The sequence below is a fragment of the Panthera onca genome, chromosome D2 (genome assembly GCF_046562875.1).
Source record: "Panthera onca isolate mPanOnc1 chromosome D2, mPanOnc1 haplotype 2, whole genome shotgun sequence".
In the NCBI taxonomy this organism is placed as follows: domain Eukaryota; kingdom Metazoa; phylum Chordata; class Mammalia; order Carnivora; family Felidae; genus Panthera; species Panthera onca.
The window spans coordinates 49,837,086-49,860,253 of NC_138349.1; the positions used below are offsets into that span (position 1 = coordinate 49,837,086).

At 51.3% G+C, this 23,168-nt stretch overlaps 1 protein-coding gene across 4 annotated transcripts in view; it reads left to right on the forward strand.

Moving 5' to 3' along the window:
- Nucleotides 1-23,168, forward strand: part of DLG5 (discs large MAGUK scaffold protein 5) — a 128,145-nt gene that overhangs the window by 95,082 nt on the left and 9,895 nt on the right. For 3 of the 4 annotated variants that reach the window (XM_060642370.3, XM_060642369.3, XM_060642368.3), the window contains 13 exons: nt 1,545-2,564; nt 3,327-3,450; nt 3,801-3,945; nt 5,852-5,964; nt 6,626-6,715; nt 7,013-7,163; nt 10,830-10,992; nt 11,096-11,229; nt 11,912-12,058; nt 13,357-13,540; nt 14,148-14,296; nt 15,163-15,333; nt 16,194-16,390. In XM_060642370.3, coding sequence (XP_060498353.3) covers nt 1,545-2,564; nt 3,327-3,450; nt 3,801-3,945; nt 5,852-5,964; nt 6,626-6,715; nt 7,013-7,163; nt 10,830-10,992; nt 11,096-11,229; nt 11,912-12,058; nt 13,357-13,540; nt 14,148-14,296; nt 15,163-15,333; nt 16,194-16,390 — 2,788 coding nt within the window. The remainder of the gene's footprint in view (nt 1-1,544; nt 2,565-3,326; nt 3,451-3,800; nt 3,946-5,851; nt 5,965-6,625; nt 6,716-7,012; nt 7,164-10,829; nt 10,993-11,095; nt 11,230-11,911; nt 12,059-13,356; nt 13,541-14,147; nt 14,297-15,162; nt 15,334-16,193; nt 16,391-23,168) is intronic. The other variant, XM_060642372.3, reaches the window with a different exon arrangement.

The window sequence follows — 23,168 nt, forward strand, 5'->3', positions numbered from 1 at the left end:
GGACAGTGGGGGACATTCAAATCTGGACTAAATAATTAGATGATCTTAGGAACTTGATTTTCCTGGGTACAGTGATGGTATTGGGGTTTATAGAGGCAAGTGGCCTTATTTAGGGGACATGCTAAGGTTGTTAGGGGTGGAATGTCATAATATTTGTCACTTTCAAATGTTTGCAGTATGGATAGATACAGTTTGGTAAAATACTGTTGAATCTAAATGGTGGGTTTATGGACATTTGTTGTACTTTTCTCTCAACTTTTCTGCATAGTTGAAAAGATTTATAATAGAGACTGAGAAAAGTGGGCCCATCCACTTCACTGAGAGATGTTTTTAAAAACTAATTATCTTAAAATTAATAGACTTTTTTGGGGCAGTTTCAGGTCTATAGAAAAATTGAGCTAGTACAGAGAGTTCTCCTATTCAACCCTTCTGCTTCCCCTCTTAGCATCTTGCATTAATGGGGTTCATTTGTTGCAATTGATGAATTATGATGAATTGATGTATATATGACATACATATTTTAAACGTTTATTTATTTTTTGAGAAACAGAGTGAGTGGGGGAGGAGCAGAGAGACAGGGAGACACAGAATCTGAAGCAGACTCCAGGCTCTGAGCTGTCAGCACAGAGCCCAATGCAGGGCTCGAACTCATGAACCATGAGATCATGACCTGAGCCGAAGTTGGACGCTTAACTGACTGAGCCACCCAGATGCCCCATCGATGAGCCAATATTAATATAATAGTATTCTTTTTAAGTTTATTTTTTTTAGTAATCTCTACACCCAATGTGGGGCTGGAACTTACGACCCTGAGATCAAGAGTTACATGCTCCACCGACGGAGCCAGCCAGGTGCCTCTGTAATAGTATTAAAGTCCATAGCTGAAATGAGGAGTCACTCTTGGTGTTATACATTCTGTGGGTTTGGACATGTGTATCCACATCATAGTATCATAGAGAATCGTTTCACTGCCCTAAAAATCTTCTGTGTTCCTCCTAGTGCTCCCTTCCTTCCCACCCCGCACCCCCCCCGCTGCCCCCCCCCAGCCCAGCCCCTGCACCCACTGATCTTTATACCGTCTCCGTAGTTTTGCCTTGTCCAGGATGTCATATTGCTGGAATCACACAGTATGTAGCCTCTTTGGATTGGCTTCTTCTGCTTAGTAATACGTATTTGAGTTTGCTCCATGTCTTCTCATGCCTTGGTAGCTCATTTCTTTTTATTGCTGAATAATTTAAAATCATGTGAATGTGCTACACGATACAGATTTTTAGTAACGAATCCTTTTGCATTTGACAATTAAAAGAGAAATACAGGCAGGGCACTGCGCAGGCAAACTGCAGATAGCGCTCCAAGTTCCTCTCTCCTGCGGGTTCACGGCCGGGCCAGGAGAGAGCGCCGGTCAGGGAGAGGTGTGCGTGCGCATGCGCCTCGCGCTAGCTGTCTCTGGGGTGTGTGTGGCCCCTGCGGGGACGGCGTTCGGTGGCAGCACCAGGCTTGGCGGTCTTTCCCGCTATTTCTCACTCCCTGTAACCCCCACACAGGTGTTCCCTCAGAGCTCCTCGTGGAGTGGCCAGAACATCTTCGAGAACATCAAGGACTCTGATAAGATGCTGAGCATCCGAGCCCACGGTACCGAGGTACAGGCCCAGAATAAACGGAGTCTGTTGCAGCACAATAACTCCACACAGACGGACATCTTCTATGCAGACAGGCTGGAGGAGAGAAGGGAGCCGGGCCCCCCAGGAGGCAGCAGCTCTTTCCTGCACAAGCCGTTCCCTGCGGGACCCTTTCCCGTCTCCCCCCAGGCCTGTCCCAGCGCGTCCGAGCGCAGCCTCAGCTCCTTCCGCTCAGACACCTCCGGGGAGCGTGGCTACGGGCTGGTGGATGTGCGCAGCCGGCGACCGCTGCTGCCCTTCGACACAGAGGGGGGCCCCTGCGGGGCGGCAGAGGCCCCCCTGGATAAGACAGAACCTGAGAGCTCCAGCAGCGGCGGGACCTGGCCCAAGGCTGTGCTCGGCTCCGCGGCAGGGCCCGAGAAGCTCTCTGTTTATAAGAAACCAAAGCAAAGAAAGTCTATCTTTGACCCTAACACTTTCAAACGCCCCCAGACTCCCCCCAAAATTGACTACCTGCTCCCAGGCCCTGGGTCTGCTCACTCTCCCCAGACCTCTAAGAGGGTGGGGCCTCTGACGCCCCCAAAACCTCCCAGGAGGAGCGACTCCATTAAGTTCCAGCACAGACTGGAAACCAGTTCCGAGTCTGAGGCTACTCTGGTTGGCAGCTCCCCGTCTGCCAGCCCCCCGAGCGCACTGCCCCCTGGCGTGGACCCCGGGGAACTCACGCACACCTCACCCCCTCGCAAGGCCAGAGTCCGCATTGCTTCCAGCTACTACCCTGAAGGGGACGGGGACTCCTCCTATCTGCCTGCCAAGAAGTCCTGTGACGGGGACCTCACCTCCCAGAAGATGGATGAGCTGGGGCAGAAGCGCCGTCGTCCAAAGTCAGCTCCCAGCTTCCGGCCCAAGCTGGCTCCAGTAGTGATTCCTGCTCAGTTCCTGGAGGTAGAGCTCAATTCTGGGGTGGGGGTGAAGGCGTGGGGAGGGACCCTGAACCGGTGTCCCCAGCTTCATGTTCAGCCCTGGCTCCTTTGCCTTCGTTCTAAGCACCTACTCGAGGATGGGGTACCTGGTGGGTGCCATGAGAAGGAGCCCTCCTTAGGAGATTGGAAAGTAACGTAGGGGGCGTGCATGATAGTGGCCATATGATGCCAAGACAGGAACACTTTCTTGGGTGTGGTGTTTGATTTGCTTTTCCAACAAGAAGCTTTTGAACTGCACAACAAAAGCAAGTGACATGGCCCTGCCTGGAAGGGCCTTGGGAGCCAAGACAGCACTTGTGAGTCTGTCACCGGCAGCAGGAGGTGGCGGGCAGCTTGTTTGTGTGGGTATGGTAGTCACTTTCAGATGGGAGCGATTGCTGTGAGCTGGAGAACAGATCCATGCCACTCTGTGGACAAAGACCCTGGCACAGGCATGCATGTTTTGAGGAGCTGTCACATCTGTGCCAGAGGCACCTGTGCATTCCACCTCCTGCACATAATTTGTTTACTTGAGAGAATGGATTCTTTCTCTGGGGTTTTCTTCCAGAGTAGTTTTGAAGGAGGTTCTTCCCTTCCAGGAGTGTAAGGCAACATGAATGAGCAGTGACTTCTCCCAACTGTCCCATCATGTGTCCGAGTGGGAGAGCGAGTACGTAGGGGACAGACTTGCAGATGCCTGTGCATTTCCATTTCCAGCCACTGTCTCTCATCTTTGGCCCTGCAGGAGCAGAAGTGTGTCCCGGCCAGTGGAGAACTCTGCCCAGAGCTTCAGGAATGGTCCCCTTACTCACCAGGGCACCCCAGCAGGCACAGCAACCCCCCATTCTACCCTGGCAGGGCATCTGTGGGTGAGTTGTTGGGGCTGGGGAGGAGGGTCCATAGTGGGCTCACGGAGCCCTGTATGAGATCTGTATGAGCACTCTCCTAGGGAGAGTGGAGTCAGTCATGTCAAGGTGCTACTGTGTGTCCTCAGCCCTGAGGTCCAAAGATCTAGCAATGACTTCCCCTCTCTGAGATGTTTAATCTTCTATCAGGGACATTTCTTAGCTTTTCAGACCACCTCTCCATAGCAGCCTGGGAAATAGGAAGCCATAAAGTGAGTTCTCCCATTTTACAGATGCAGAAAGCCAATAGTTTGCACAGGTCTGGGGCAGGCTGGGTGCTTTGGGGTGATTGTTCTTACCCAGTCCATTTCTAGGTACTGTTCCCCGGAGTATGACCCCGAGCACCACTGTGAGCTCCATCCTGAGGAACCCCATCTATACTGTGCGTAGCCACAGGGTCGGCCCATGCAGCTCTCCGCCTGTGCCCAGAGAGGTCGGCCCCCAGGGTTTGCACCCCAGGTATGTAAAGTCACCTGCCACTTACCTGCACGCCAGCCGGCCAAATTCGTGTGCACAAAAAGCTACTGGTGCACAGAGTGGCCCATGGGCAGAGAAGCGTCCCTGCCAAGCTGAGAAGGGGCTGGTTAGAGTAGCGCTGGGACCCCAGGAGGAGTGAACTTTAAGGGTGTTCTCTTCATTCACCAACAAGAAGCTTGAAAAGACATTTAAAGGTGCCTGCATGGCTTAGTCAGTTAAGCATTCACCTTCGGCTCAGGTCGTAATCTCATGGTTCATGGGTTCAAGCCCCACATCGGGCTCTCTGCTGTCAGCACAGAGCCTGCTTTGGATCATCTGTCCCCCTCTCTCTCTCTGCCCCTCCCCTGCTGGTTCTCTCTCTGTCTCTCTCTGTCTCTCTGTCTCTCTGTCTCTCTCTCTGTAAAATAAAGAAAAGGCATTTAAAGAGAGAGTGATGGCAGCTGGTGCTTAAGTGCTCACATGCCAGGCACTGTGCCGGACCATTTAAACCTCGTCTTTTTTGGGGTGCCTGGGTGGCTCAGTAGGTTAGGCGTCCAACTTCGGCTCAGGTCATGATCTCACGGTTCATGAGTTCGAACCCCGCGTCGGGCTCTGTGCTGACAGCCCAGAGCCTGGAGCCTGCTTCGGATTCTGTGTCTCCCTCTCTCTCTGCCCTTCCCCTGCTCGCACTCTGTTTCTGTATCTCTCAAAAATAAATAAACGTTAAAAAAAAAATTAAAAAGAAAACAAACAAACCTCGTCTCTTGTAATTGCCACAGTGACCTTGTGAGCTAAGGACTGTTGTTGTCTCTGGTGTATAGATGAGGAGACTGAGCCTTAAAAAGTGAATGGACTGGCTCAGGGTCACCCATTCCTTCATTCGGTTGTTTGACAGGTTTTAATTTTGCACCTACTATGTGGCATGGACTGTACTAGTTCCAGGAGACTATACAGTGGAGGACTAAACCAGTGAGCTTCTTTTCATGTGGCCTTTATGTTGGCGTGTGGGAGGCAGAGAGAAAAATGAACAGAGTGATACCAGGTGATGTTGAGTAGCTCTGAAGACCACAAAACGGAGCGACCAGCTAGGCTGTGACTTGGAAGAGGGTGGACAGTTAGATTGGGTGGGCGGGAGGGCCCTGCGGTGGGGGCAGAGTGGGGATGCTACCGGGATCCAGAGGCTGAGATGAGGTCAGCTACATAAGACCTGGGTGGAGTCTCCAGGAAGGAGGGCCGTAGGACCCACAGCCCAGGCACCTGGGAACAGTGCAGTAGGCTGGCACAGAGTGGGGAGCTTGGCACGGGTACAGTGAATCAGGAGAAGAGCACAGGTTATAGGGCACAGATCCTGTAGAGCCTGTAGCCATGATGCAACGTTTGGAGTTTTTCCTAGTTTAGGTTTTAAGCTGGGAAGAGAGATGGTCTCATTACATAGCTAGAAAAGGACATTGTTGGGCCTGATTGGAGGCCCCTGATATGGGTGATGCCTGGGCTCTCTGCCCTCCAGCGTCCTAGGCAGCTGTCCTGAGTGAGGTATATAGGTTCCTCTCCAAGGTCCTTGGTGCCCATCCAGCCTCCCCCACCCATCCTGGAGGAGAGACACCACTTCTCTGGGCACAGACAGGATTCTGAGCCTGTTTTTTCCCGGTAGAGCCCAGTCCTGGTCCAGGGCCAAAGTGAGTATGCCACTCCTCTACCTTCACAGCCCTTTCTCTGTAGGCAGGACCCTCACTGGGTGCCGCCTCTGGGTATGGCAGTCTGTTGTCCCCAGCTAATGGCAGGTGGCTTCTGGGCCTCCCTTCTGTGGGCTCAGGGATGTGTTGGGCCAGGCCCGCTGCTTGTTTCTCCCCAGCGGCTAGGTCTGGTTCTGGTCTTCTCCTGATGCCTCACCTGTCTGCTTCTCTTGCAGCGTCCAGCATCAGGGACGCCTGAGCCTGGATCTGAGCCACAGGACTGGCAGCGACTACTCAGAGATGAGAACCTCTCATGGGTCCAACTCTCTGCCCTCCAGCGCCCGCCTTGGTAACTGTGCCACTGGAACCTTCTCACCTTAGTGGGGCCTGTTTTCCTCTCTGCCTGCATCCTTGTGGCCAGGCCTCCCGGTGGCCTGCCCCCATGGGCCCTTCTCTGCTCCTGGGGCTGAGGTTGGCTCCACATTGCACTCAGAGTCATCTCCCTTAGCCTTCTGTGTCTCTTAGGCCTTCCCTAGCAGCCACGTGGTTGTTCCAGGTGACCCATGGCGCCCACGAGCCTTACTCTCTGTCCCTGAGCCTGTCAGCGATTCCGGGGGTTTGTATCACTGCTCACTTGTGGGAAATGGAACCCAGAGAGAGAGACTGGCAGTTCCCTCACATAGGCATTCCGGTGGTGTTGCTTCCAGCCATGTGGGGTGGAGACAAGCAGTTCCCTCTGTCACTTGGGTTACTGTCCTTGTCCAGGGCTAGGAGTGAGATTTGTGGGATTCTGCTCTGGAGCGGTCCAGGCCCGCAGTTTACTCAAATACCGGGTTAATATCTGCTTTCCTAGACCGTTTCACATTTAGGCACCCTCAGGGGTAAGTAGCAGGGCCTGCTTTGCATTTGTCCTGACTGTGCCTCTTTCCTAACTACTGAAGGGGTGGTGAAGGAGCAAGGGGTGGTGTTAAATCACAGCCCTGAAGTTTTGTCCCCTTGTGGAACCACAGGGTCTTCGAGCAACTTGCAGTTCAAGGCGGAACGCATTAAAATCCCTTCGACACCAAGATACCCACGGTCTGTTGTGGGCTCCGACAGAGGTGAGGACTCAGCACTCCCCTCCTCTCCTGCTAGCTGACTCCAGCCTCATTGTGTGCATTGTCTGGGTGCAGCGGGCAACCTCCTTCTCATCCCAGCCAGTCCGTGCATGCCTCAGGCCTGGTGATACGGGGGATAGAGAGGCCACGCAGAGCCCGGCACCTAAATTTGAGACCATGTGGTGTGGCCATGGTGTGGAGCCAACCGTGTGCCTGGATCACATCTCCCTCTTGGTCTCGGCTACAGGAGAACGGAGATGTGAGACTGCGGCCCGAATTACTTTGCACCTCTCCCGGCAGGTTCGTTGTCACATTCTGAGTGCAGCACGCCTCCCCAGTCACCCCTGAACATCGACACCCTGTCCTCATGTAGCCAGTCCCAGACCTCAGCCTCCACGTTGCCCAGGATTGCCGTCAACCCCGCGGCCCTCGGGGAATGGAGAAAGGACCGGTGAGCGGGACCGGGCATCTGTGCCGTGGGCATGGCAGTGGGCGGTGTGTCCCTGCAGGGGGCGGGGCTTGTTGGGAGAGGCAGCAGGTGTGGGAGGGTTCTGACAGGGTTGATCCCAGGGCCAGGCTGCTTTGGGTCACCTAGCGTGCTCTGGTGTGTTGCTCCAAAGCTTCACCAGGAAGCCCTGCCACGGGGTGGTATGCGTAGGGGGCAAAGTGAGGGGCAGATAGGCTGCTTCCGCTGAGTGTCCACGAGAGGTGGTGAGCTGTAGCAAGTGATACTGGACCACCTGGTGGTGACAATGCAGTGGCACCGTTCACTGCTTCCCTGGCCCTTGATGAAGCACTTCCGTGTCACAAGTCAGGAAATGCTCACAGTGACCCCATGAGCATCGTTATCACCGTCATCATCATTATTGGCTCTGTTTTACAGATAAGGAACCTGAGGCCAGAGGTTGGAGTGACGGGTCTGTGGTCACGTGATTGGTGGCCAGCCCACCTTTATTAGAATCAGGTTCCGTCCTTACTCTTTGCTTTTTGGCCTCAGGACACACCTGCATCGCTTGCCCCCTCATTCCCAGGCTTTTTTTTTTTTTTTTTAAATTAAGTAATTAATTTATTTTGAGAGAGAGAGAGAGAGAAAGAAAAGAGTGCTCATGCACATTTGAGCAGGGGAGGGGCAGAGACAGAGGGAGAGAGAATCCCAAGCAGGCTCTGCACTGTCAGCGCAGAACCCGACTTGGGGCTCGATCTCACGAACTGTCTGAGATCATGACTTGAGCCGAAATCTAGAGTCAGACGCTTAACCGATTGAGCCCCCGGGTGGCCCCCACTGAGCTTTTTATTGTGAAATAAAATATACACAAAAGAAAACATACATAAAGCACAGAAGTATAGCTTAGCCATTTACTGGTTTATTGTAAAATGTTGCCCAATCTGCTGAGGTTTCAGGTTAACTTAAGTCTGGTATCAGTCCAGACATGCTTCCTCTGAGGGGTCCCTCACTCCCCCCACAAGCTCTGCACACCTCACCCAACTCTCTTGTTCTTCACAGTAGAATTTACCAGGTCATACTTATAGTGAAGAGGTCCTATCCAGATCCTAAACCTTCAGAAGATCTGATGAAACTCAAACTTGGCTTTATTGAATCACTTAAAAGCAACAGAGCCACTCTTGTTCCCCTCAAATCCAAAATGCTGAGGGCGCTCGTCACTGTGAGCCACGGAAGAGACCCTGCAGGGTGGGCCCAGCATTAGGAAAGTCCTTTGACTTGAAAATCTGAATTTGTAAGACAACCTAACAAGTAACCTAAGAACCTGGCACATACTAACTGGAGCACAGAAGTATACCTAAACGCCAACGCACCTTGGCCCACAGAAGAAGCATGTACGGTTCATGTGGGAGTGTCTCGCCCATGTGACATATACACAGGAGCACAAACCCGCACTAAGTCCTGGGTCTGGTGGGTGGTTTTACCTAAGCCCAGCTTAGGTCATTGAGAAACTAGGTGACAACTGAAGTGAGTTCCCTGGAAGCAGAAAGGGCCTTGTCACCTGTGGTCGGGTATCCCCTCAGTTCCTGTAGCGTACAGAGAACTGGGCACTGCTCTGGGGAGAGAAAAGTGTCCACATTCCTGCCTGCACGGTGCTCTAGTTGGAGGCATGAAATTTAGCATGTGTAGCCTGACTGAAGAAAAAGCAGCCTCTTTCCCCTGATTCTAAAGTACATTATCCTATAACTTCTCATTGTAGAAAATGGGGAAAATAGAAAAGTGGAAGAGAAGTCACATATAATCTCCTCAACCGAAGATTCGGTTGCTGTTTCCCTTCTGTTAAGTGTGTGATGTACATTGTTTAAAGGCATGTTTTATTTGTATTTTCCATACAGAAATACTTGCTTCAAAGTATTTGTTATATCGTGAAGTATGCTTTGTTAATCTCTTTCACAACGCAGCCTTATTCTGAGAAAACTCTTGTGCCTACTGTAAGAAACATAGATCATTAAGGGGATGAAAAAGTAAGGATCACCTCAAGTCCCTCACCTAGAGGTGCCATTTGGTAGGGTCCTTCATAGAGACGTCTCCATGCATGAGGAGACACGTGTACATGTACAGGTTTATGTAAATAGGATTACACCCACCTGTGTGCTCATGCAGTGTGTGCCTTCTGTGTCTTTCCGTGTTGGCAAATCCTGACTCATATCGTTCATAACGGCTTTGTGCCTTCTGTTATATGGCTCTTACCTCCTGCTTTTTTGAGATAGAAGTATGTTTTGGAGGTGGAACACAGGAAGGGTGATCAGCAGGGGATGAGGAGCCCAGACCAGAAACAAGATCTGCCTGCACCTGCTGTGCTGTCCTCCGAGGCTGGCTGGGGGTGTGAGGGTGGTGTGGTGGCTGCTGGATAAGGGTTCTTATAACTCCAGACTGCTAGTGCTCTGATACGTGTTGCGTCTGGAAGTAACCACAGGTGCAAGCCAGGGACTGAGGTGTCTGAGCTGCAGGGTCAGGGAGGGCATTGCGGCTGGGTGAGTTTGGGAGGAGGAGAGGGCAGGGAAGGTGAAGGGATGAGTCAAGAAGAATTGTGATCTCAGATCGCCAGAGGACTGAGCCCTGGGCCGTGGGGTCCCAGCCCGAGGCCCGCTGTGCTGGAGAGACTACTGTGCCTCTAGGTGGCAGGGGTAGGGTGGCTCAGCGGCCTGCCGGTCTGTCTGGCAGTCTGTCACGGTCTGTGAGTCTGCCCCCACCCACGTGCTCTGGAGGGGAGCCCAAGGACGTGGTGCTCCAGCTGGCTCCTCCCTGGACCTTTGGCTGCGGTTTTGTCCCGAGAGGAAGAGCTTAGGACAGCACAGTCCTCATGGGATGATTTGGCATCACCTGGCCATCTTTCTCTCCGTTAGATTCCAGGCGTCTGTCATCCTTCTCTGAGCATCCCTCTTTTCTTTCTAACTTTTTGCACCTTCCAGATGTCTTCACCACCACAGATCCCTCCTGAGACTGCCCGTGGCCACCAGGCCCAGGTTTTCCTCCCTGAGGAGTCTGAGGTTGGCCTGACATGAGGCCCCCGCCTGAGCCCTCTCGTGCCCTTGGCACGGTGGACGGCTGCCCCCGGGCCAGCAAGTGCATGGTCACCGCCTTGCTCCGAGCCTCCCTGCTCCCTTTTTAATGGCTTGGGTTTGTCGCAGCTTAATTTCCATGGTCATTGTACATCACCCTATATACTGGTAAATATAAAAAGTGATACTTTATATTGTTTCTTCTGGGTGACTGTCATCACAGGAGCCATTTCTTTTCCTCCTGGGGCATCTTGGGACCCCACTGGGGTTTGTAAATTGCACATTCTGTTGAGGCAACTCTCACGTATGAAACTTTGCGCTTTTTCCCTGCTATATCAGTGTTTATAATTCACATGGCCCATTCTTTGTGTCTTTGGGACTGGGTGCTTCTGTGTCCATTTGGGGGTGTCGTGCTTATATTGCATGAGGTTGTGGGAATGTGTACCACTGCCATACAAAGTGGGGTCATTGTGTTTTCATCCAGCTGCGTCATTATAGGAGCACCTGGCGATCCCTGGCCCTTTCTGCGTAGCCGATTGCATGCCCGACTTCAGATTTTCCCCATCCCTTTCCTTTGTGTTTGAGTCCCCACAACTGTTGGCTCTCTTCCAAGGCCCTATGTGGAGGAGCCACGCCACGTCAAGCTGCAGAAGGGCTCGGAGCCTCTGGGCATCTCCATCGTGAGTGGAGAGAAGGGCGGGGTCTACGTCTCCAAGGTGACTGGGGGAAGCATCGCCCACCAGGCTGGCCTCGAGTATGGGGATCAGTTACTTGAGGTAAGTGGGAGCTGACCTTCTGCACTTTGTACTTCCCTCAGCCTTTCCTCCCCTGGTCCCCACCCCCCACCACATCACCAAGCGTGCTCTGCATGTTTCCTAGTTCAATGGCATAAACCTGCGGAGCGCCACGGAGCAACAGGCCCGGCTCATCATTGGACAGCAGTGTGACACTATCACCATTCTGGCCCAGTACAACCCACATATGCACCAGCTCAGCTGCCACTCTCGGTCCAGGTGAGGGCCTGGCCTCTACGGGGGCCATCTGGGCTGGGGGAGGAGAGAGGGTGCAGCCAAGGTGCTAGCTGTATGTTCTGGGCCATTCGGTTACCGTAAGAGGGGAGTTGGCCAGCCCTGGACTTGGGGAGAAGGACATATAGGGGGAGGATGTGAAGTAGGATACCTGAGGTGTGGGTTTGGAAGCATGTGGCTGGGTCCCCCGGTGCAGCAGGAAGCCCCACACAGGTGTGTGGTAGCCAGGAGCTGAGGCCCTGGGGGCAGGATTCTCACGCAGAGTGTTCTGGCCCTCAGTCCCCGAGCAGACGCTGCCTGTCTCTGCCCCCGAGCTGTGGGTTGCAGGGCACGTGAGAGAAGGGGAGCACCTGCCCCTGCCATGCAGCACTGTGCAGCTCAGCGAAGGGGGCGGGATGTGCAAACACAGTGAATGTGTGTGCCCCCAGGCCGACACCTTCAGAGAGGACCCCCTGGTTGAGGACGGATGGGGAGGAGAAGACAGGCAGATCCTGTCGGGTGGATGACCCGAGTCCAAGCTCCCAGGAGAGCTACTCTTCTCAGGGCTCAGAGCCATGTGACCCGGTCTCTGTTCACAGCCCAGCCCTGGTCACCGCCAGAGAGCGGGTGGCTGGGGACGGCTGAGGACTGTGTGCCTTTCCTTACTCTTCCTGACCTCGGTCCCCAGCTCCCACCTGGACCCTGTTGGCGCTCACTCCACTCTCCAGGGCAGCAGCGCCACCAGCCCGGAGCATCCCTCTGTCATCGACCCGCTGATGGAGCAGGATGAGGGCCCTGGTGCCCCCCCGGCCAAGCAGAGCACCCCCAGTTCCAGGTCAGCAAATGCGTGCTGTTCCCGCATCTGCTCCCCGGCCCGGTGGGGTGGACAGGCAGCCATCGCTGTGGCCTGAGCGCATCCTGCCGGCGTCCCCCTGTGCCGCAGACCGCAGAGCAGCTTGTCAGGATCTGGGATGGGAAGCATGCCATTCCTTCTTCCTCCCTCCGTCCCGACCTTTCCTCACTTTCTTGTTTTTCTCCTTTTTTCTCATTGACTTGTTCTTAGCTCTGCCTCCTTTCCTTCCTCCTTTTTTCATCTACTCGTTTTCTGACTGTCTTTAGACAGAATTCCACAGTCAACACCCAACCAGGACCTGGGCTGTGGCCATCACCAGCAGTCGCCCCCAGGGAGCCACGGGTTTAGAGGGTGACAGGCAGGTGTCCAGGCAGGTGCAGCATGTGCTGGGAGAGCCACTGTGGGCCATGACGGAGCAGTCAGTGAGAGTGTGACAGGGAGCTGTGACAGTTAAGTTGAAATGTTCAGGGTGAGCAGGGGTTAGCCACGCAAGTGGTGGGCGTGGAGAGGGGTCAGGAGGAGGGGGTCAACTTTTGTGTAGCAGCAGGATCCAGAGGGAAGATGGGGAGAGGGCCGCCGGGCCAGGGCACATGGCAATCATTCTGTAGTTCCGGACAGAGCCATCCCCTTGACCAAGCCCCGGCCTCACCCAGGATGCAGCCACCTTGGTCCTCTGCCCTGGGTCCATCTCGCTGGAACCTGTCTGCAGTAATCACAGCTGGCCTGTCCCCTGGGGCCCCCTCATCGGTGACAGGCACTGTCGTGTTGCCTTCACTCAGTTTGCTGGCACTCAGTCTCCCTCCTACATTGTGAGTTCCTTGATGGCAAGGGGCCCTCTCTTCGTGGTTTAGCATGGTCTCTGGGCCATAGAAGCTGCTCAGTAAACATTGCTGAATGGTTTGTTTTGTGCCCTGAATCATGAGACCGGCTCTCAGTTCTGGCAGAACAAGGTCAGGAGAACACGTGCCGTCCAGGTGGGGAGAGACGCTGCCTATGGCGCTCGGCTGGCAGCTGGGCCAGGAAGTAGGGGTGTTGATTTCTACTCGATCCCCAGCTCGTTTTCTCAAGTGGGGCCACGTTTTCACCTCTACAAACCCCAGCAGCCGGCCTGTAAACCAAGTCACTAGAACCAGAACCCAGATGGAACCACCTGTCAGCTCCCAGTGGTTCTGAGATCTCATGGAGTGAGCGGAAAACTGTCCAGTCATTAGCCTGTTTGGTCGTTCATGCCCTGCTCCCCGCCGTGTGCGATTGAGGAACTTTATTTTCCTAACCAAAAGGATGGTGGGAGAAGCCAACAAGAAGACCCCAGAGCCGAGACTTGTCTTCATCAAAAAGTCCCAGCTGGAGCTTGGCGTGCATTTATGTGGAGGGAACCTGCACGGGGTGTTTGTGGCTGAGGTGGAGGATGATAGTCCTGCCAAGGGCCCCGATGGCCTTGTGCCAGGAGACCTCATCCTTGAGGTGAGTTCTGGGCTGCCGAGCAGCACGCCCGCCCTTCTCTGCCCACACCTCTGGACTCTTGTGATCTCAAGTGGCCCAGGAGGCAGAGAGCACAGCTTCTTGTCTGGCGCCCCCTGTTGAATGCTTTGAGGATCCTCGGGGTGGGTCACAGGGATGTGGGCAGGGCCCTGGCTTGGGCGCTGGTGTCGGGAGGGAAGCAGGAGGCAGGATGCTCTGCTGTGTGAGCAGCAGGACTGTGGTCTGATGGAGTGTCTTCTCCCTCTGGCTGGGTCGACCCCTTTGATGGGGGAGAGGGCTCATAGGTGTTCAAAGACACAAGTAGCACGAGTGAGATAAAGTGCCATGTTTTATAACCCTTACTTGCTGGGGAACTGGCACAGGGTCTCTCCTGGGAGAAACTGTTGAGGGCAGGGCGGACACTGGCAGAGGACTGGCAGGTCCAGACTGCCTCTGGGCAGAGGACTAGGCCTTACCTGCAGAGGTGAGGCAGGCAGATTCCCAGTTGAGGGGATCTTAAATCTCTGCCTTGTCCCACAACTGCCCACTCATGGGTACCCAGGCCGCCCCGGCCCCTGTCCTCTGACCTCAATTCCCTGTCCTTGGGCAGTACGGCAGTCTGGACATGCGCGGCAAGACGGTGGAGGAGGTCTATGTGGAGATGCTGAAGCCCAAGGACGGTGTCCGTCTCAAGGTGCAGTACCGCCCTGAGGAGTTTACCAAGGTGAAGGGCCTGCCTGGTGACAGCTTCTACATCAGGTACCAGGGGCCAGGGCTTCTGGGGATTCAGGGCCAGGGGCGGGGCTTCCTGAGGAGACTGGTCCTGATGAGTGTCTCTGAAACACAGAGGGTGGGATCAGGGTCCTTGTTGCTTGGGTCCCAAACCACAAGTTCACAGTGAGATGCTTATGACTTAGGAAAATGCCTGAGGGTTTGCAGGACCACACAGGCTCCCTAGGGTTTGGGGCCTGGGAAATTTTGAGGCCACAGAACCCCATTTTCCAGTGGGCTGCACTCTTCTCCTGCCCTCCCCCCCGACCCAAGTCTGCAGATTCATCTGCAGTGTGTGCCCAAAGTGCTTTATGACTTGTGTGTGGCTCAGACAGCAGGTGTTGTCTAGAAGGGGCTCACAGTTCCTTCATGTTCTCTAAGTTCTGAAGCCACAATGAATAAAAATGCCGATCAACTAACTGTGTACCATAAGGTACAGGTCTCTGTCTCTAGGACATCTTCCTTGGTGGGAGATGACATTTCCATCCTGAGGAGTTTCCATTCTATAGGAACCATTGACCTTGACTCAGGGAAGAAAGTCCTTCCATTTGGAAGGGGTGATATGGTTTTGGTCCTTGGCAACAAGATCTTTCTCTGATGGATGTGAGGCAGCCCTTGTCCCCAGGGAGCCCCCGGTCTCAGGGAGGCAAGGTGACTTTGTCTGTTACGTTAAAGCCGGGGCTCCCTCCTTTGGGAATTGCCACCAGGAAGGGGAGAGGTGGGTCCTGATTGTGGCCTGGGGAAAGCTTAGAGCAGGGGGACTGTCCCAGGAGACTGGCTGCCAAGTTGTGTGGCTGGTCAGTCCTCCAGTAGCCAGCAGCTTCTGATCCTGGTCCTTCTGTCACCTGGTCCAGGACCCTCTACGACCGGCTGGCCGAGGTGGAGCATGAGCTGAGCTTTAAGAAAGATGACATCCTCTACATTGACGACACTTTGCCTCAGGGCACATTTGGGTCCTGGATGGCCTGGCAGCTGGACGAGAATGCCCAGAAGATCCAGCGCGGGCAGATCCCCAGCAAATACGTGTAAGTGTTCGTGTCTGGGCTTGGGGGTAGGGTGGGGCCCAACCTGGGGCTGTCCCACAGGATTGGGACGCATTCCGCCGTGCACCCTGGCTCTGGTCTGTATGTTTTGCCCACACCGCTTGTCCAAAAAGCTGCTCCTAGCACAATTCAATGTTTGTAAGTCACTGCTATATGGAAGCACGGTGGCAACTTAGGAGACATAACTTTTTTATTTTTAACCGATTTATTGAGATATATTCATCCACCGTGCAGTTCACCCAAAGTGTACAGGTTCAGTGGCTTTCAGTGTATTCACAGCCATGTGCCACTGTCCCCAACATCCATTTTAGAGCCTTCCCATCACCTCAGAAGCAGCCCTGTCCCTGTTAGCTATTAGCTGCCTCCTGCCCCTGCTACCCGAGGTGGCCATGACTGCTTCCTGCCCCTGTTGAGTTCCCTGTTGTGGACTTTCATGCGAGTGTGGTCTTCCGAGACTGGGTTCTTGCTTGCACTTAGCATAACCATTTTCAAGGTGGTTTCATGTTGCGGTGTGCATGCGTGTCTCATTCCTTCTTTTGGCAGGAAGTGTAACTTGTCCTGTCACCAAGGGAGGGCTGTCCTAGCAGCTCCTTTTGACACTCACCTGAGTGTAGCAATTGTCCCGCTCTGAGAGCTCCCCCAGCACTGGGGTGTGTGTCGCCCCCACAGCAGTGGTCCCAAGGGGTCCTTGGTGGCATGGGTGGGTGATGTGGCCAAGGAACCTGGAGAGGAGTGTTGGAGCAGCCTGGAGTCCTGGCTCGCACCCTCTGCACGGGCAGGGCAGGACGGGTGGGAGGTGGTCCCTAGGCCCTTTCCAGCACCACTGTTCCCTGTGACCACAGGATGGACCAAGAATTCTCCAGGAGACTCAGCATGTCTGAAGTCAAAGACGACAACAACGCCACAAAGACGCTGTCGGCAGCTGCACGCAGATCCTTCTTCCGAAGGAAACATAAGCACAAACGCAGTGGGTCCAAAGATGGGAAGGACCTCCTGGCCTTGGACACCTTTTCCAACGACACCATTCCACTCTTTGAAGGCAAGGCTGAGCACACTTGCTCAGAATTAGGTTTGCCATTGACCGCAGAAACCGCACAGCAGTGACAGTGACTTAGACAAGATAGAGGCTTGCTCTGCTCTCGTGCAGAAGCAGTTGTCTGGGTTGGGGTGGCGGCGCAGCTGTCCCCAGGGCCTGCCCTCTGTGTGACATTGCAGCTCCAGCCGTCACATCCGTGTCCAGGCAGCAGGAAGGAGGATGGGGCAAGAGTGTGCTGCAGCTGCGTGCGCCTCTTTAAACGGCTTACCTGGAAGTCCCACCGTGTGACTTCTGCTCACATCTTATTGGCTACTTGCATCGGCAAGAGACCCTGAAAAAGCAGGGTCTTAGCTGGCACTGTGCCGGCCTCAGTACCTAGTAAGGAAGAGAGGAAGGATAGGCATTGGATGGGCGGAAGCAGCCTCTGCTCGATGCGTTGCTCCTGGTTTGTTTCGGGGTTATCATAGGCTGTTTGGTGGTAACCGAGAGCCACCAGTCTCTGTGGATCTTTGGCCTTTTCTGGCTTCACTCCTGTGTCCATTGATGATTCTTACAAGATCTTTCCAGGACCAGGCACCCAGCCAGGGCTGGAGTTGCATATTTGGGAGCGTCAGACATCCTCTGGCAGATTGCCCTTGTGGAAAGGGTGCACTTGTCCTGTAAAGCAGGAGGCCCTTGTGAATGCCGCTCCTGGGACCCGGGTGTGTGTCCAGTGTCCTAGAATGTCGCCCTCACGGGCAGGCAGGCAGTGAAGGTGGCATTGAGCAGCAGCCAGTAGGATAGCTGGTTTCTTCCTTCCCTGCCTTCCTCCCCTCCTCCCTTTTTTATTTTTAAAATTAAGGCTTTAGGCACAGGGGGTTGAGTGAATCCCACCCTTGTTCATGGTCTCTGTCTCTCCCCGTCAGGACAGGGTTGGCAAACCCCAGCCAGTGGGCCACATCTGTTTTTCTGTGTCCTGGAGCTAAGAATGGATCTTTCTGTGTAGTCTTTTCTATTCTACTCTATTCTACTCTACTCTATTCTTTTCTTTTCTTTTATTATTTTATTTATTATTTTGTTTTTATTTTTTTAATATTTATTTACTTTTGAGAGACAGACAGAGAGACAGTGTGAGCAGGGGAGGGGCAGAGAGAGAGACACACACACACAATCTGAAGCAGGCTTCAGGCACTGTACTGTCAGCACAGAGCCCGATGCGGGGCCTGAACACAAACTGTGAGATCATGACCTGAGCCAAAGTCAAGCGATTAACCAGCTGAGCCACCCAGGCGCCCTGATGTTTACATGTTTAAATGTAAAATGTAAGAAAGACTATCTTTAGCTGCATGAACCTTTTGGCAAAAACCTTTGCTTGGTTTTGTTGATCTTTACAGAAAAATCTGTTGATATCTTAAAGCAAGGTTTTGTTCTTTAGTTTTTTTGTTTTTTTCCCCTTTCATTTTTTTGATCTTTAGTTTCACATTCCCCTTCCCCTTTTCCCGTAGACACCATCTCTGGTGTCTTCCATGCGTGTCCTGGGGACGTCTTTGAAGAATAGAAATTTGTCCATTCTTCGTTTGGTTCTTCGGGGTTTTTACGTTACATATTTGGAAATTGTGTTTAGGCACACACACCTTTTGATTTATGATCCTTCCTTGGTAAATTGACCCTTTTGTTCATTATGAAATAATCTTCATCTCTATTAATGTTTCTTGCCTTAGAGTCTGTTTTGTCTGAATTGTGACACCCATTTTCTTTTTGTTAGTTTTTGCATAGTTCACCTTTCCTGTCTCTCTCGTTTAAACTGTTCCGTAGCTTTATATGTAAATGTCTCCTGTAAGCAGGTTGTAGGGTGTTTTTGTTTTTTTTGTTTTTTGTTTTGTTTTGTTTTTTAATGTTTACATATTTTTGAGAGAGAGACAGACCATGAGCGGGGAGGGGCAGAGAGAGAGGGCGACACAGAATCTGAAGCAGGCTCCAGGCTCTGAGCTGTCAGCACAGAGCCTGACACGGGGCTCAAACTCAGAGACCGCGAGATCGTGACCTGAGCCAAAGTCAAATGCTTAGCCAAGTGAACCACTTAGGCACCCCTAGGGTTTTTTTGTTTTTTTTTTAAACCCACTGTGACAATTTGTCTTTTTTCATTTTTTGAAATATCATATATGTAAAGAAAGTGCACATACATTTACAGAACAGTGTATGACATGAGCTTTCACAGTCTGAGTGAGCATACTTGTAGCAATCTTTATCATCTGATCAGAGTATTTAATTACCCGATTAAATATACTGGTAGGTTTGGATTTACTTTTACTGTCTTACCATTTGTTTTCTGTGGTTCTGCCTGTTTTATGTTTCTTTTGTTTCCTTGCTTACCTTTTTTTTTTTTGGCTGCATCAAGTATTTTCATTATTCTGTGTCCCCCAGTCCGTCTGTTCGTTTTCCTAATTGATTTTGTTTGTTCCTTGGGGGGTTGCAGGAGGCCTCACGGCATACGTGTCTGCCTCAGCACCAACATAAGTCATCACTCTGGCCATTTCCCTAAAAATTCTAAAACACGGGAAGCCTCTGACTTCCAGGTACCTCCTCCCCGCCATTCCCGTTACCACTTTCATTCGACGTGTATTTTGAGCCGGAGACCGTATCGTTGGTGTGCACGCCAGTCATTCACTTGTAGGCGCCCTGCCTCCTGCTCTTCACGCCTGCCTGCAGCTCTGCCCCCCGCGCATGCTCCCTCCTTCCCGCCGAGCAGCTCCCTTTAGCGTCTCTTGTTTCCCTGCTTCTTGAGATAGAGTCGACATGTAACCCTGTGTGGGTTTAAGGTCCACAACGTGATGATTTGTTACGTGTGTCGCGCAGTAGGTACCATAGTACCACAGCAAGGTGAGTTAACGTGTTACTTCACCTCACATAGTGGCTGTTTTGTTGTTGCTGTGGGGGGACCTTTAGCACTTCCTGTCATGCAGGATCCTGGGCGACACATTCTCTCCCTGTTTGCTTATGTGTTTTCCCATCATCTTTGGAGACTTTCACTCCAAATGGAGTGAAAAATGGATATGGATATGCAAACGGATATGGAATTTTAAACGGGCAGTCTTTTATTTCTGCGTTTTCAAGATACGGTCTTCTGGCTTTCGTGGGGCATTCATTTCCTAAGGCTGCGGTAGCAAATATCACAGGTGTTGTGGCTAACACAATGTACGTTTATTCTCTCACAGTCCTGGGAGCTAGAAGTCCAAAATCTACCTTTGGGTGCAAAAAAAAAAAAAAAAAAAAAAAGGCATGGCAGGCCCACACTCCCTCCAGGGCTCTAGGGGAGAATCTGTTTCTTACAGCTTCTGGTGGCTGCCAGCGTGCCTACACGTGTGGCCACATCACCAGCATCTTCACATCTCTCTGCTCCGTGTTCCTTCACCTTCTCCATGTTTGTCTGTCTCAGAACTCCCTCTGTCGCTCACAAGGGCCCACGTGATTGCGCTCAGGGCCCGGGCGATCCAGGATGAGCGCCTCCTCCGAAGATGCTTCACTCAGTTACTCTTCGTTCTGTAAGGGAACAGTCCCAGGTTCCGGCGCTGGGGGAGACTTGCTCTAGGGGGCGCGTTGCAGCCTCCCCCCACGTCGTTTCCGGTGAGAAGTCATCTTTCACGTTGTTCGCCGTGCGGAAGGTAACGTGTGTCTGACCCTTCTCCATCCCCCCGGCTGTCTTGAAGATCTTCCTTGTCTGCGTTTCTCAGCAGTCCTACCACGAGGTACGAGGTGTGGTTTTATGTCTACTCGGCTGGGGCTTCGGTGGTGGCGGTGGGTGGTCCTTAGCGCTTCCGGAATCTGAGGCCGGACGTTTTCGTCAGTTTTGGAAAAGGACGGTCCGGTGTTTCTCGTAAGCTCCTTCTGTGCTGTTCTTCTCTCTCCTGTACGTCAGTTGTTTGGCGATGTCCCTTATGTTTTATATGCCTTTCCATCTCTTTTTTTGTCTCCGTGCTTCAGCCTGGAGAGCCTGGATGTTTTCAGCAGACCTTTTTCTTGCTCAGTAATCCACATAACTTTAAATTTACCATCTTAACAGTTGTAAGTGTGGTACAGTTGAGTAGTGTTAAGTGTATTTGCACCGTTGTGCCCAAGACCTCTAGAACTTTTTATCGGGCTGTACTGAAACCGTACCCACCGAACACTAATTTTCCCTCCCCCCCCATTCCCCACCTTGACACCCCCATCACCTTCTACTTCTGTTTCTATGATTTTGACTACTTGAGACATTTTCATATGAGTGGAATCATACAGCATTTGGCTTTTTATGATGGGCTTAATTGCTTAGCAAATATCCTGCAGTCTCATCCATGTTGTAGTATGACAGGATTTCTTTGGATTTCTTTTTGTTTGTTTGTTTGTTTAAGGCTACATAGTATTCCATTGTGTATACCTACCCCATTTTCTTTATTCATCTTGCAGTGAATTTGGGTTCCTTCTGCCTCTTGGCTATTATGAAGAAGGCTGGATGAACATGGGTGTGCTAATATCTCTGCTTTGAATTCTTTTGGCTATATTACTGGGAGTGGGATTGCTTTATCGTATGGTTTCTATTTTTTTTTTTAATGTTTATTTATTTTTGAGACAGAGAGAGACAGAGCATGAATGGGGGAGGGTCAGAGAGAGAGGGAGACACAGAATCTGAAACAGGCTCTAGGCTCTGTCAGCACAGAGCCCGACGCAGGGCTCGAACTCACAAACTGTGAGATCATGACCTGAGCCAAAGTCGGACACCCAACCGACTGAGCCACCCAGGCACCCCTCTATTTTTAATTTTCTTGAAGGACCTCCATACTGTTTTCCATAATGGCTGCATTATTTTACATTTCCACCAACAGTGCACAAAGGTTCTGATTTATCTGCATTCTCGCCAACTTGTTATTTTCTGTTCTTTTCATGTGGCTATCCTAATGGGTGTAAAGGTCGTATCTGAGGGTAGTTTTTGATTTGCATTTCTCTTATAATTAGTGATGTAGAGCATTTTTAAAAAAAAAATAAACTTGTTGGCCATTTGTATATCTTCTTTGGAGAATTGTCCATTCTAATCCTTAGCCTGTTTTTAAAAATTATATGTCTTTTTGTTGTTGAGTTGTAGAAATTCTTTATAAAAATAGAACTACCCTGTGATCCATCAGTTGCACCACTGGGTATTTACCGAAAGGATACAAAAATACTAATTAAAAGGGATACGTGCACCTTGATGTTTATAGCAGCATTATCAACACTAGCCAAATTATAGAAACAGCCCAAGTGTTCATCAACTGATGAAGGGATAAAGAAGATGTGGTATATATGTACAATGGAATATTACTCAGCCATCAAAAAGAATGAACTCTTGCTGTTTGCAACAGCATGGATGGAGCTAGAGAGTATAATGCTAAGCCAAATAAATCAGTCAGAGAAAGCTAAGTGTGCCATATGATTTCACTATGTGGAATTTAAGAAACAAAATAAATGATCATAGGGAAAAAAGAGAGGCAAACCAAAAAACAGTCTCTTAACTATACAGAACAGACTGAGGGTTACCAGAGTGGAGATGGGTGTGGCATGGGTGAAATAGGTGATGGGTATTAAGGAGGGCACCTATTGTGGTGAACATCAGGTGTTCTATGTAAGTGTTGAATCACTAAATTCGATTCCTGAAACTAATATCACATGGTATGTTAACTAACTGGAATTTTTTTTTAATATTTATTTATTTTTGAGAGAGAGAGAAGGAGCAGGGGGCTGAGAGAGAGGGTGACACAGAATCCGAAGCAGGCTCCAGGCTCTGAGCTGTCAGCACAGAGACTGATGCAGGACTCAAACTCAAAAACTGTGAGATCATGACCTGAGCCAAAGTCAGATGCTCAACCAACTGAGCCAAGCAGGTGCCCCAACTAACTGAAATTTAAATAAACCCTCGAAAAATCAATTCCGGATGTTAGCATCAGATGTATGTTTTGCAGATATTATCTCCCATTTCAGAGGTTGCCTTTTCACTCTTATTATTTGCTTTGATGCTCAGAAGTTTTAAAATCTGATGTAGTTCCATTTGTCTGTTTTGCTTTCATTGCCTGTGCTTTTTGTTCTGTTCAAGAAATCATTGCCCAGGGCGCCTGGGTGGCTCAGTTGGTTAAACATCTGACTCTTTTTTTTTTTTTTTAAATATAATTTATTGTCAGATTGGTTTCCATACAACACCCAGTGCTCATCCCAGTGCTCATCCTCAATGCCCATCACCCACTTTCCCCTCTCCCCCACCCCCCATCAACCTTCAGTTTGTTCTCAGTATTTAAGTTTCTTATGGTTTGCCTCCCTCCCTCTCTGCAACTCTTTTTTCCTCCCTCCCCCCCCCCCCCCCCGCATGGTTCTCTGTTAAGTTTCTCAGGATCTGCATATGAGTGAAAATGTATGGTAACTATTTTTCTCTGCCTGACTTATTTCACTTAGTATAATATCTTCCAGTTCCATCCACGTAGCTACAAATGGCCAGATTTCATTCTTTCTCATTACCAAGTAGTATTCCATAAACATCTGACTCTTGATTTCAGCTCAGGTCGTGATCTCATGGTTGTGAGATTGAGCCCTCCTTTGGGCTTTGTGTTGAGTGTGGAGCCTGCTTAAGATTCTCACTCTCTAGCTCTCTCTCTCTCTCTCTCTCTCTTTCTCTCTTTCTCTCTTTCTCTCTTTCTCTCTCTGCCACCCTGCCCCCCACTCTCACCTGTGCTCTTTCTCTCAAATAATAATAAAAAGAAATCATTGCCCACACCAATGTCATGAAGGTTGTTCTCTGTTTTCT